The sequence below is a fragment of the Castor canadensis genome, chromosome 10 (genome assembly GCF_047511655.1).
Source record: "Castor canadensis chromosome 10, mCasCan1.hap1v2, whole genome shotgun sequence".
Lineage (NCBI taxonomy): Eukaryota > Metazoa > Chordata > Mammalia > Rodentia > Castoridae > Castor > Castor canadensis.
Window position 1 is genome coordinate 54765873 of NC_133395.1, and position 12535 is coordinate 54778407.

A 12535-nucleotide genomic window follows, 5' to 3' on the forward strand; every position below is an offset into this window, starting at 1 on the left:
ATCACCGGAGCTCACACCAGGAAAACACAATTGTGAACACAAATTTGAATAAAATCAATTTTCCCTTATCCTTTAGGATTCTTCATCGACAGGCTATTCCGGGCGCCGTGGAAAGCTGGGGGAGAAGTAGAGCAGAGTCTCACTGTTCAGAGCAAGTTTGGAAGCTTGGGAGGAGGAAAATGAAGGGGGAAGGAGATTGGAAGATCCGGAGCCACAGGGGGAGAAACCCCAGCTAGTCGCACTTAGTCCTAGCAGTAGGGGTGCAGGGCTCACAGTTAACAAAACCATCCACTCCTTTTACTCCCAAAACCCTGTGCCAATTCTTCTACAAGCAAAATGCTTCCAGAAAAGCGGGGGTGGGGAGCGGTGAGCAGAAGGAGTTTTAAAAACAAAAGAAAGATTCCCTCATTTTCATTTCTTGTTTTCTTCTCTAAGCCTTTCCACATTAAAAGGATTGTTAGAGGCTGGCGGAGGAGCGGCGCTACAAGAGGGCGGCCATTGGCTGCCCGGCTCCAGTGATTTGCATATCGGATGCTATAAAGACAGAGGCGGCGCGCAGCAGCGCAGCTCCTGCTAGGAGGAAGGAGGGAGAGGAGCGGAGTGAAGGCGGGTCCACGCGTCCTCAGAGCCAGCCAGAGCCGGAGCTGCAGCCAGCAGACTTCTCCAGCACCGAGCTCGCAAAGAGCGTGCTCCCGGGAGCCTGGGACTCACGCCCAGGCCTGCAAAACAGAGAGGACTCTCTTCCTTTCCCTTTTGGAATAGCACTTGGGGCTGGCGACATGAGTCCTGCGAGGCACTGGGGCAGCCCTTGCCTTTTCCCCTTGCAGCTCTTTAGCCTCTGCTGGGTGCTCTCAGTGGCCCAGAGCAAGACAGTCAGATACAGCACCTTCGAGGAAGATGCTCCTGGCACGGTCATCGGGACGCTCGCTGAGGACCTGCATATGAAAGTGTCTGGTGACACAAGCTTCCGCCTGATGAAGCAATTCAACAACTCTCTGCTCCGGGTACGAGAAGGCGACGGACAGTTAACCGTCGGGGACGCAGGCCTGGACCGTGAGCGGCTTTGTGGCCAGGCCCCGCAGTGCGTGCTGGCCTTCGATGTGGTCAGCTTCTCTCAGGAGCAGTTCCGGCTGGTACACGTGGAGGTGGAGGTGAGGGATGTAAATGACCATGCACCCCGCTTCCCCCGGGCCCAGATCCCCGTGGAGGTCTCAGAGAGCGCGGCTGTAGGCACACGCATCCCCCTGGAAGTGCCGGTGGATGAGGACGTGGGTGCCAACGGGCTGCAGAGTGTGCGCCTGACCGAACCCCACAGCCCCTTTCGAGTGGAACTGCAGACGCGTGCGGACGGTGCCCAGTGCGCCGATCTGGTGCTGCTACAGGAATTGGACCGCGAGAACCAGGCCGCTTACAGCCTGGAGCTGGTAGCCCAGGACGGTGGTCGCCCGCCGCGCTCTGCCACGGCCGCCCTCAGCGTGCGCGTGCTGGATGCCAACGACCACAGCCCGGCCTTTCCTCAGGGCGCCGTGGCCGAAGTAGAACTGGCAGAGGACGCGCCCGTGGGCTCGCTGTTGCTGGACCTGGATGCGGCCGACCCCGACGAGGGTCCCAATGGCGACGTGGTGTTCGCTTTCGGCGCCCGCACCCCGCCTGAAGCCCGCCGCCTCTTCCGGCTAGACCCGCGCTCTGGCCGCCTCACCCTGGCAGGACCCGTGGACTATGAGCGCCAGGACACCTACGAGCTGGACGTGAGGGCGCAAGACCGCGGCCCTGGGCCACGCGCCGCCACCTGCAAGGTCATCGTGCGCATCCGCGACGTCAACGACAATGCTCCCGACATCTCAATCACCCCGCTGGCTGCCCCCGGCGCGCCAGCCGCCTCGCCTTTCGCTGCCGCTGCTGCCGCAGCTGCACTTGGGGAAACGGACGCGACCTCGTCGGCTGAGCCCGGGACGCCCGAGGCAGACGCCACTTCGCTGGTGCCGGAGGGGGCGGCGCGCGAGAGCCTGGTAGCGCTGGTCAGCACCTCGGACAGGGACTCAGGCGCCAACGGACAGGTGCGCTGCGCCCTCTACGGGCACGAGCACTTCCGGCTGCAGCCAGCCTACGCCGGGAGCTACCTGGTGGTGACCGCGGCTTCTCTAGACCGCGAGCGCATCGCCGAGTACAACCTGACGCTGGTGGCCGAAGACCGCGGCGCGCCCCCGCTGCGCACCGTAAGGCCCTACACAGTGCGCGTGGGCGACGAGAATGACAACGCGCCGCTTTTCACACGGCCGGTCTACGAGGTGTCAGTACGTGAGAACAACCCACCTGGCGCCTACCTGGCCACGGTGGCTGCCAGGGACCCGGACCTGGGCCGCAATGGCCAGGTCACCTACCGACTGTTAGAAGCCGAAGTGGGCCGCTCAGGGGACGCCGTGTCTACCTATGTTTCTGTGGACCCGGCTACTGGCGCCATCTACGCATTGCGTAGCTTCGACTATGAGTCTCTGCGCCAGCTGGACGTGCGCATCCAAGCCAGCGACGGTGGCTCCCCTCAGCTTTCCAGCAGCTCTCTGGTGCAAGTGCGAGTGCTGGACCAGAACGACCACGCGCCGGTCCTGGTGCACCCTGTGCCGGCCAATGGCTCCCTAGAAGTAGCGGTCCCCGGGCGCACCGCAAGGGACACGGCTGTGGGACGCGTGCAGGCCCGGGATGTGGATGAGGGCGCCAACGGAGAGCTTGCATTCGACCTACAGCAACAGGAGCCGCGCGAAGCCTTCGTCATCGGCCGCCGCACGGGGGAGATCGTGCTCACCGGAGACCTCTCCCAGGAACCTCCGGGCCGCGTGTTCAGGGCGCTGCTGGTCATATCCGACGGCGGCCGTCCCCCTCTCACCACCACCGCCACTGTCAGCTTCGTGGTAACAGCAGGCGGTGGACGTGGGGCGGCTGCTCCTGTCAGTGCGGGGAGCCTGGAGCACTCGCGCCCGCCTGGCTCGAGGCTCGAGGCGTCGGGGCCTGCGCTGCAATGGGACACACCGTTGATCGTCATCATCGTGTTGGCCGGAAGTTGCACGCTGCTGCTGGCCGCTATCATCGCCATCGCCACCACCTGCAACCGCCGCAAGAAGGAGGTGCGCAAAGGGGGGGCCCTCCGGGAAGAGCGGCCCGGGGCGGCGGGCGGCGGAGCCTCGGCTCCCGGCTCCCCGGAGGAGGCCGCCCGGGGAGCTGGGCCCAGGCCCAACATGTTCGACGTGCTCACCTTCCCTGGCAGCGGCAAAGCGCCCTTTGGCAGCCCCGCGGCCGACGCGCCCCCGCCCGCGGTCGCCGCGGCCGAAGTGCCGGGCTCAGAGGGCGGCAGCGCCACTGGGGAAAGCGCCTGTCACTTCGAGGGGCAGCAGCGGCTCCGCGGCGCGCACGCCGAGGTGAGGCCTTCCTTCGGCTGGGCGCCCCACTCCGTGCTCCGCGGACAGGCTGGGGAAGGGAGACTGGAGGGGTCGGGGTGGGCTCTCGCAGGAAGACGCTTAACCTGTCACGCTTGCTTTTTTGTTTCTTGTCCGACCCTCACACCCTTTTCCCCCATTCCCTGCTGCAGCCCTACGGTGCCTCCCCTGGCTTCCGAAAGGAGCCGGCGCCCCCTGTGGCGGTCTGGAAGGGACATTCATTCAACACCATCTCTGGCCGAGAAGGGGAGAAGTTCAGCGGCAAAGACAGCGGTAAAGGAGACAGTGATTTCAACGACAGCGATTCCGACATCAGCGGGGACGCTCTGAAAAAGGATCTCATCAACCACATGCAGAGTGGTGAGGACTCTCTACCCTGCGGAATTCAACACACACACACACACACACACACACACACCCTTGCTTGCCCCCTAGAAATCTTGGTTCCCAGTCCCTCATCTCACTTTTCATTCCTCCAGTTCCTGATCCCAGCCTGCCTCAAAATGCCAAGTAGAGACAACTGCCCACCTAAACAAAAGCACACACCCAGCCAGTTAGACAGAAGCAGAGAGCCGATTCTGCTTGTCTTTTTTGGTTTTCTCCAGCAAAAGAGCTGGGCCAGTTTTGTGTGCAGGAAGCAAAGTGTCTTTCAGTTCTAGAATCACTGTACATCTTTATACACACCTTCCTTTTCGCCCACCCTAACCCTAGCTGACATTCTGAAGATGGAGGCCTTAGGTATGTGTAATCTCATGGTCTTTTCCTTTGTACACTAGGACTATGGGCGTGCACAGCAGAGTGTAAGATCCTGGGCCATTCTGACCGCTGTTGGAGCCCATCCTGTGGTGGGCCCAATGCACATCCCTCGCCTCACCCACCAGCCCAGATGTCAACCTTCTGTAAGAGCACGTCCCTGCCTCGGGATCCTCTGCGCAGAGATAATTACTACCAGGCCCAGCTGCCCAAGACAGTGGGGCTGCAGAGCGTCTATGAGAAAGTGTTGCACAGAGACTATGACAGGACAGTCACTCTACTCTCCCCTCCCCGACCAGGGAGGCTCCCGGATCTGCAGGAGATTGGAGTACCCCTCTACCAGTCCCCCCCTGGAAGATACCTGTCCCCAAAGAAGGAATGTAATGAAAACGTGTAATCCTGTGCTGCATGTCTTCACACACATATACAGGTCACTTTGAAAAGCCCTAAGTTATTGACCAGTTTCAGTGTTGTATATAGAAATATGCAAGATGTGCCTTAAAACGAAGTTGTTGGAAGCTATTTCCAATTACACTGGTACTGTTTGGTATTTGCAAACAAAAATGTAGTTAATGTAATTTTTATGAAATGTGTTCAGTATTTAATTTTTCTTATCATGCTATTGACTTTAATTTCACTTACGGCTTGCCATTTTCTTAGTGTTTTTAACCTGTACATTGTGTAATGTAATGTTTGTACATAATGAAATTTTGTTCTATTTTTATATAATAAAAGCTAAAGTGGAAGTTATTGCCAAAGGAACTGTCTGTAAGACAAAAAACAAAACATGTTGGAATTATTCAATGGAACTTTATCTTTCACCAGAAACAACCTAGTGTTTAAGAAGTTTTGCCTTGCCAAATGTAACTTGTATATCTTGAGTCTGTGGTAGATTTCAAGTTAATGTTATTTAATTACATTTGGTTTTCTGTAAACCGTGTCACTTATAAGCACAGTAATAAAGGATTTGTCACGTGTTTGAAGAATCTGCTAATTGCTTTTCATGAAGTTGCTTATAGTCTGACATTTACAAATTTCAGCAGCAGAATTAAATCTTCTTTCAAGAACTAGTTATTTGGGCATTATTAATGTTCATAGCAATGTTAAACCAATGGATTTCAAGCACTGCAAAATCTCACTCAGGTATTAAAAACATTGGTTTTGTAAAATCTGTAATCTCCATATACACTTGTCGCTCTCTAAAATTCCTCATTTATTCCCTCAGCAATATCTACCAGTCATCTACCAAAAAGCAAAGGCAAGGTAAGTTTGAATTGTTCCTTCACTCATTAAGTGAACATTTGTAGCGATTTTACTACTCCTTTATGAGCTGGGATTTGAGGTGAAGACTATCCCAAGCTGCATATTAGGGTGTTAGTATCAAAAAGAGACAAGACACACAAATGGGCTGGAGTTGTAGCACAGTGGTAGAGTGCTCGCCCTGGGTTCAATTCTCAATGCCACACACACACAAATTTATGGTGAAATAATATTATGCCTAGGATCTGCTTTTTTTGGGGGATGTGGACTGGGTTTGAACCCAAAGCTTCACACTTGCAAAGCAAAGTAGGCACTCCACTGTTTAAGCCACACCTCCAATCCTCTGATGCTCTGGTTATTTTGATGGGGGTGGGTATCCCTCAAACTATTTGCCCAAGCCGGCCTCCAATCCTCCTGACCTCAGCCTCCCAAAGAGGTAGGATTACAGGTGTGTTCACCTGTACCACCAGCACCTGGCTAGGATCTGCTTTAAAATATTCTAGAAAAAAAAATGTGGCTCTATGAGACAAGACAGATAAAATATTGATAATGCTGGCATGCACACATGTGAGGGTAGATAACTACGTCAGTGTGTGTGTGTGCATGTGCGTGTGTCTGTATGTGGTGTTTGGAAACATAAGTATTAAGATGCTAATATAAAAAATAAAAATAAAGTGGGAAAGGATATTAAGACACCTGTGCCTATGTTTTCTATGCATTTCATTTAGAATTAAAATGATAATAACGAAAGCGAACATTTACTGAGCAAGCTTTTATATGAGCAGAGTTCTTCACAAATCACTCTGCATGAATTAGTTATAGAATTTAATCCTCAAATCATCTCTATGCCATGGGAACTATCATTAACTCCATTTTGTAGACAGGGAAACCAAGGCACAAGGAAGTTAGACACAGCTAAAAAGTGGCCTGGGTAAGAGTCAAACCTAGATTATTCAAGAACATGAAGCAACGAAAGAAATTTGTGGGATTTTTTTTTTCAGCAGTGCTGGGATTTGAACTCACAGCCTCACACTCGTGGGATTTTTTTTTAACCTGAAAGAAACAAAGAGTTAAGTGGAAGAGTCTCAATGCCTTCCTTTACTGCCTGATTATTTAGTCCTTTATATTTGTGAAGTGCCTGTGTTCCTTTTTTACTAATTATAGAGAGTGAGGCACTGTAACGAATACAGGCGCCCTCAAAGCTGCCTGTTGAAGTCATAATTGAAACCAGTGGTGGCTCCAAGCTGAACAGCAGGTTGGACACACACAAGTGCTTTGCCACCCACAGCCTGTGCAAAGTTCAGCGGTTTCTGCAGGCAACTGAGCTGCACATGCGCCTGACAAGCTCTGACATCCAGTCATTGGGTTCTGAAAGCAGACATAGCATGTGGGGAGGTTTTCAGAGAGTTCCAAGCAGGATGACCTGGCCTCAAGGACAGACCCTCAGATAGATTTCCCATTATGACAAGTAAAGCTTTATTCTTGAGTGGGTGCCATCAAAAGTAGAGCAGAAGAATGAAAAACTCTACCTTACAACCTAAAAGCATCCAGCCTCTCTCTGTGTGTGCTCCTTTGAACCTTCAAAAGTAAAATAATGTTACTGTCATTACTTTATTTTGTACTATACAAGCTATTTTATTACTCAAAAAATTCTAGTTTCAAAACCTCTGTAACTTTACTGTCAATTTTTTCTTCAGCAAAATGGCCACTGAAAGAATTTGTTTTTGCAAAATTGAGCACACAATTCCTTCTTTAAAACTGCTTAAACAAAAAAGAAGAGCTCTTCCAAGGGCCAACAGTGGGAACCCTCAGAGAAACTGGAGCTATAGGGAAGCCTTTCTGCTTTTCCCTAGGAACGTTCACTCTCGAGGACATTCTTAAGAAAATACATTGTTCTGTTAAATTAAATGAGATAGTATATACGCAAAATGCTTAGCACAGTTGCTGGCCTATGATAAGTTCTCACTATATCCAGTCCTACTTCCTCTGTTCTTACCTTCCTTTGGAGCCAATTTCCAATGTAACTATGAGCACGGCCCCACTCACTAAGGAAGATGAAGTAGACCCATGGCACCTGGCCTTGTTCTGACTCTGTTTTGCTCTCCAGTTCTTCCATTTTCACCACATACACCAGAGCCTCACATGTAGTCAAGGTACAAACAAGTATGGTGAAGCAAATATCACATATAAACTCACAGGCCTTACAGGTTTGTGATGGCAACACAAATGCCTTCTTGAAGTGGAAGCCAACAACCTTGAGCACCTTGAAAGTGAACCCTGGGACAGTGGAAGGTCCTCAGGAAAAAGGAAGGTCATTTTGAAAGAGAAAGCTAAAGGCAGATCTTACCCGTTTCATATCTTTGTCTCTGGCCCCATTGACTTGGATGCTCTATATTTCTTCCTATAATAAAATATCCATCAAAGAAACCACTTCAGAAAATTAAAATGTAAGTGGTTTCAACATCTATTGAAAAATGCATTCTGAAATAGAGCAAAAACAGGATGCACGTCTCCAAATGCAAATCTATGTCTATGGAGAGGAGAAAAAAAATTATGTATATATAAAAATCAGGATGAGTTCCATGCCATAATTAGCTAACTATCTGGCTTATTTCAGTTGGCAAATATAAGCTTTTATCCTCTAAAAATTCCATTTTAGAAAACAAGCATATTCACTTTAGTACCGAATTCAGTAACAGCAGTGTAATTGGAGCGCTGTAAGTTTTGAAAGCAAACTTGGTGGGCCACTGGGCTCTGCAACATCTCAGAAGAGATGGTTTTCTATAGCTATAAAATAATGCAAAGAGTATTTATTATTCCCTTTCTTCGGAGGGAGACAATCTGCAATAGAATTCACCAACAGGTTCAAAATCAACTAATACGTGAACAGCAGGTGGAAAGGGATACCAAACAATTTTAAAGGTCATCACTTAAGCCACCAGATTAAATGTGCTCTTTCAACAAGGGGGAAAAAATCTTCATTCATTATGAGGGTGAGAACTTTCACCCATAAACCCTGTAAGGAATTTCAACATTTCAAATTAAAACCTGCATAGTTTAACACAGAATTAGGAAAATTCCACTTGTGATCACAATATGACACGTGGCTATATCACAGACACCTCCAACTCAACAAGAACAAATAAAATAATCTCTTCTCCGCCATGATTAACCCTAAAACTATCCCTCGGGCAATTGTTTTAAACTCAATAAATGTGACAAAAGTCATTTTAAGACTCCCTGTTTCCTGCTCCTGATATCCAGCCACCCACCAAACTATGCATTCTTCCTTCTAAATATTGTTTAATTGTCTCCACTATAGCAGATATAATGTTCTGTCCATGTCCCCTCTGCCAACCTCTGAGTCCACCTCAGGTGCAGTTCCAGTTGCACTTCCAGTTGCACTATGACAGCATCATCTCAAGCACCTGTCTCTACTGCTTTAAATTTGCTGAAAGCTTCAGGCCACTCCTGGAGCTTGCTCTGCCTGTGTGCAGAGCATCCTGGAAGTACTGGGGATTTAAGACGTGCAGGGACAGCCCTCAGTCAATGAGGGACAGGAGTTTGTAGGTAAATAGCCCAGTTTTCTCACCTCTTGGTGAAACTGAGGGTTCACAGTGAATTTGAGCCCTGGGTGACCACAGCAGCGGCCCACTCAGTAACACACCCTTTATTGGCTTTGCAACTTTCCTTGGCCTCACTTTCCTCCCTCCCTCACTTGTACATCCATTGATCACCTCCCAAGGAAACTAACTGCTCTTGGGTGCTTCCTCAGCACTGACCAAACTGAGCACAGTTGGTGCTTCACTTGTCCCTTGCTAGCCCATAAAGATGAGGATTATCTGTATCTTTCATCTCTACATCCCTAGAACCCATGTCTGCTTTTTCAGCATCTCTTTTGGGGAGACTGTCTCAAATGACCAATGGTTCATGTGTTGGAAGCTTGGTCTCCAATGTGGCAGTGTTGAAAGACTGTGGAACCTTTAAGAGATGGGATTTAATGAAAGGACAGGAGAATAGGTTGTTAAAAAAGAGAAAGACTGGCCCTACTCTGCTCTCTGGCTTTCTGTCTTGCCATGCGATCTCCCCCTCTCTCTCCCCACTCTGTGATGTGATATGGCCAAGGGGACCCTCTCCAGAGGCTGAATCAATTTGAGTTCCCCATCTTAGACTTTCAGCCTCCAAAACTGTCAACTAAAGAAACCTCTTTCCTCTTTGAAGTACCCAACCTCGGGTATTTTGTTATTGCAACAGAAAATAGATTAATATACTGACTAATAAGAAGAATGAATGGTAATATTTTATTTATTCTTTTTTTTTTTTTTGTAGTCTTGGAGATCAAATCCAGGATCTTGAGCATGCTAGGATGATAGGCAAGTGCTCTACCATTTAGCAATCTCCCCAACCTCACATCCATTTATTTTTAGTGTTTTCTGGGCACTGTATGAAGCACTTTATGGGTATTATCTAATCCTCTCAAACTTACATTAAACCATCTTCTCTATGGGGAAAGTAAGGCTTAGAGAGGTAACATAATTTGCCATAGATACATAGCTATTAGAAGGAGCAGAGATTAAAGTCAGTATCTGTCTGACAAAGAATGAGGTATATCTCCTTATTCAAATCTCATTGCTTTTCTTATGGGCTCCAGCAAAAATCTCCTGACCGCTTGCTCTGCATTCACTACCTGTCCTCCTCCACACTGCTGCCATAAAGATATTTTTCTAAATGTCTTACCTTGCCACTCTTCTGATTAATACCCTCATGACTTCATATCACTTTTGGGATGAAGACCAAGGCGCTGTCTGCGGCATCGCAGACCCTCTGTGCTCTGGACCTTGCCTCCCTCCACAACCTCAGTCCAGCTGCTGCCTTCCTTCCCTGCCCTCACCCCACACATAGCCCTTCAGTCAGAAAGACCTCCTGGGTTTCACATCTCCATCCTGTTCCTTCCACTTGGAATGACGTGCTGTTTCCTCTCCTCTCTCCACCCCTACTCCCTTCTTTTTCTGTGGCCTCTTCTTATGCTTTAAGAATCAGTTTACTAGAGACTTCTATGCAGTGTCTTCCTAACCCTCTTTCCCAGCCATCAGCCAGGCAGGACAGGGTGCCCTTTCTAGTGCTTCCTCAGTATTGACCGACGTGAAGACAATTGTTGCTCTACTTTATATCTTCCCTTAGCAACCCATGAAGTCAAGGACTGTCTGTGACTTTCGTCTCTGTATCCCCAGCACCAGGTACACTGGCTGCTACATAATTAGCATTCAATAAAAAGCACTTGCTGAATGGAATGATTCACACAGCCAATCACAAAAGGTCATGGTTACACAGCATAGCCAAGAGGTCTGTGTTATGTCTCCAAACCAGATATAACCAACAGATTCAGCATCTCATCCATCTTGGCTACTCTAATAACTGATGTATGTGAAGGGTGCAGAAGTAGAATCAGCCCTGGCCCAGTACAAGGTATCTTCCCACCAAAGGTCAAGCCCTCCCCCTCTCCCACTCTTAGTGCAGCAGCGTCTCTTTTAAACCCAACACAAGAGAGTTCCAGAAGTTTATCAGTACTATATATCTAGAAGTTTTATGTAATCTTGTCCATTTTGGTAACTAAATCTACGTGGCCCAAATAATCTAGAAAATTGTCAAATGTCCAGTTTGTTCTATGCAAACAGCAAACTGTAAAATTAATGAAAGCATCAAAAGGCTTTCTATGATTAATGTTGGATATTAGACTTTTATCTTATTGCAATCTCATTTTACCAAATTTTCTGCCTGTAAATTCTAACAAAGTAGCTGTAGAGGGGTGAGGATTTGCTTTGAGATCATCAGAGAGAGGGCTGGGTTACTGGGGGGTGGGGAGGTAGGATCTCATTTTCATTCAGTAACTGGCTTTCAGCCATCACTTAACCTCCTTGTGATTCATTCTGCTTATCAGCCAAAAGCCCTTAATCACCACCCTCACTGGAGGTCTGAGAAGGGACTAATGAAGACTCTTAAGAGTGCCTCCAGGAATGCTAAGAACTCAGTCAGACATCCTTCTGCACCACTCTCCTTGGCATTCCTTCCTGTGCACATGGTGGTGCATCTCCCAAACCATGTAACATGTAAAAACTAGTAAAAATTACACTCTACATACTTATCTGGATATTTTCAGGTGCCCCTATGATACTCTTAAATATCTTTAGAAATCCTTCAATTCCTGTCTTAATTTTTTTGATGGTTGCTTTAAGTCAAGTTTCTGAGAAGCACAGTCTGAGACAGAGATTCTTGCGAAAATCGTGTGCTGAGGAAGTGCTCTTAGAAGGGGAAAGAAGCAAGCAGGATAGGGTAGGAGAAGAAAGCTCACAGATGGTGGTCTTAGTTTCCATCTGGTCTCCACTTGGAGCACTGGAACACAAACTGGTCCTCTCTTGAGGCTAGCCTTTGAACTCCATGTCAGTTATTGGTCTCTGGACTGAACACAAACTGGTCCTCTCTTGAGGCTAGCCTTTGAACTCCATGTCAGTTATTGGTCTCTGGACTGGGGAGAGGGGCAGGAGGAGGGCATTGCATTTCCCTCCCTTGGCAACAGGGCTTCCTGTTTGTTTGGCTCTTCCAGGATGACAGCTGCCATGAGCCATTAGTAACCAGTATTTATGGTAGCCCCAGAAGGAATACAGAGGCCCCATGGGTGCATGTGGGCAAGGCAACAATAGAATGTACTCTACTGGTGGTTCTCAAATCATAATCACCTAGAGGGGTTGTTAAAACAAAATATTGGGCCTCTGAGCAAGAGTTTCTAATACAATAGGTTTGGGACGGGGTTCTCAAATTTGCATTTTGGGGGCAGAATTGGGAAGTCAAACTCAGGGCTTTGGGCTTGCTAGGTAGGTGCTCTACCACTTGAACCATGCCCCGATACAAATTTGCTTGTCTAACAAATTCATAGATGATTCTATTACTGCTAGTCCAAGGACTACCCTTTGAGAACCACAGTGCCATACACATTATTTAGTGTTGGGTCAAAGTGTAATTTCTAGCCTGCTTTGATTCTGTCAGGGTTTACCCAAAAGTATTTCTGCTATAGAACATACTATCCAATCACTCTCTCT

At 48.6% G+C, this 12535-nt stretch overlaps 1 protein-coding gene across 2 annotated transcripts; it reads left to right on the top strand.

Annotated features, from left to right (window-relative positions):
• Positions 1–581: 581 nt before the first annotated feature.
• On the top strand, positions 582–5167 carry LOC109702825 (protocadherin-8). Of its 2 annotated transcripts, none has more exons than XM_020188082.2 (3): positions 582–3410; positions 3581–3788; positions 4205–5167. In XM_020188082.2, exons 1-3 carry the CDS (start codon positions 780–782, stop codon positions 4576–4578), a joined length of 3213 nt encoding a protein of 1070 aa, XP_020043671.2. In that variant the 5' UTR covers positions 582–779; the 3' UTR covers positions 4579–5167. The 2 variants fall into 2 exon arrangements, with proteins under 2 accessions (XP_020043671.2, XP_073899392.1); XM_074043291.1 differs by having other exon boundaries at positions 582–3119.
• Positions 5168–12535: the final 7368 nt, after the last annotated feature.

Coding starts and splice junctions, on each gene's coding strand:
- LOC109702825 (XM_020188082.2), top strand. CDS start 780: ATGAGTCCTGCGAGGCACTGGGGCAGCCCTTGCCTTTTCCCCTTGCAG. Junction 3,411..3,580: donor TCCGCGGCGCGCACGCCGAG/GTGAGGCCTTCC, acceptor TCCCTGCTGCAG/CCCTACGGTGCCTCCCCTGG. Junction 3,789..4,204: donor CATCAACCACATGCAGAGTG/GTGAGGACTCTC, acceptor TTTGTACACTAG/GACTATGGGCGTGCACAGCA.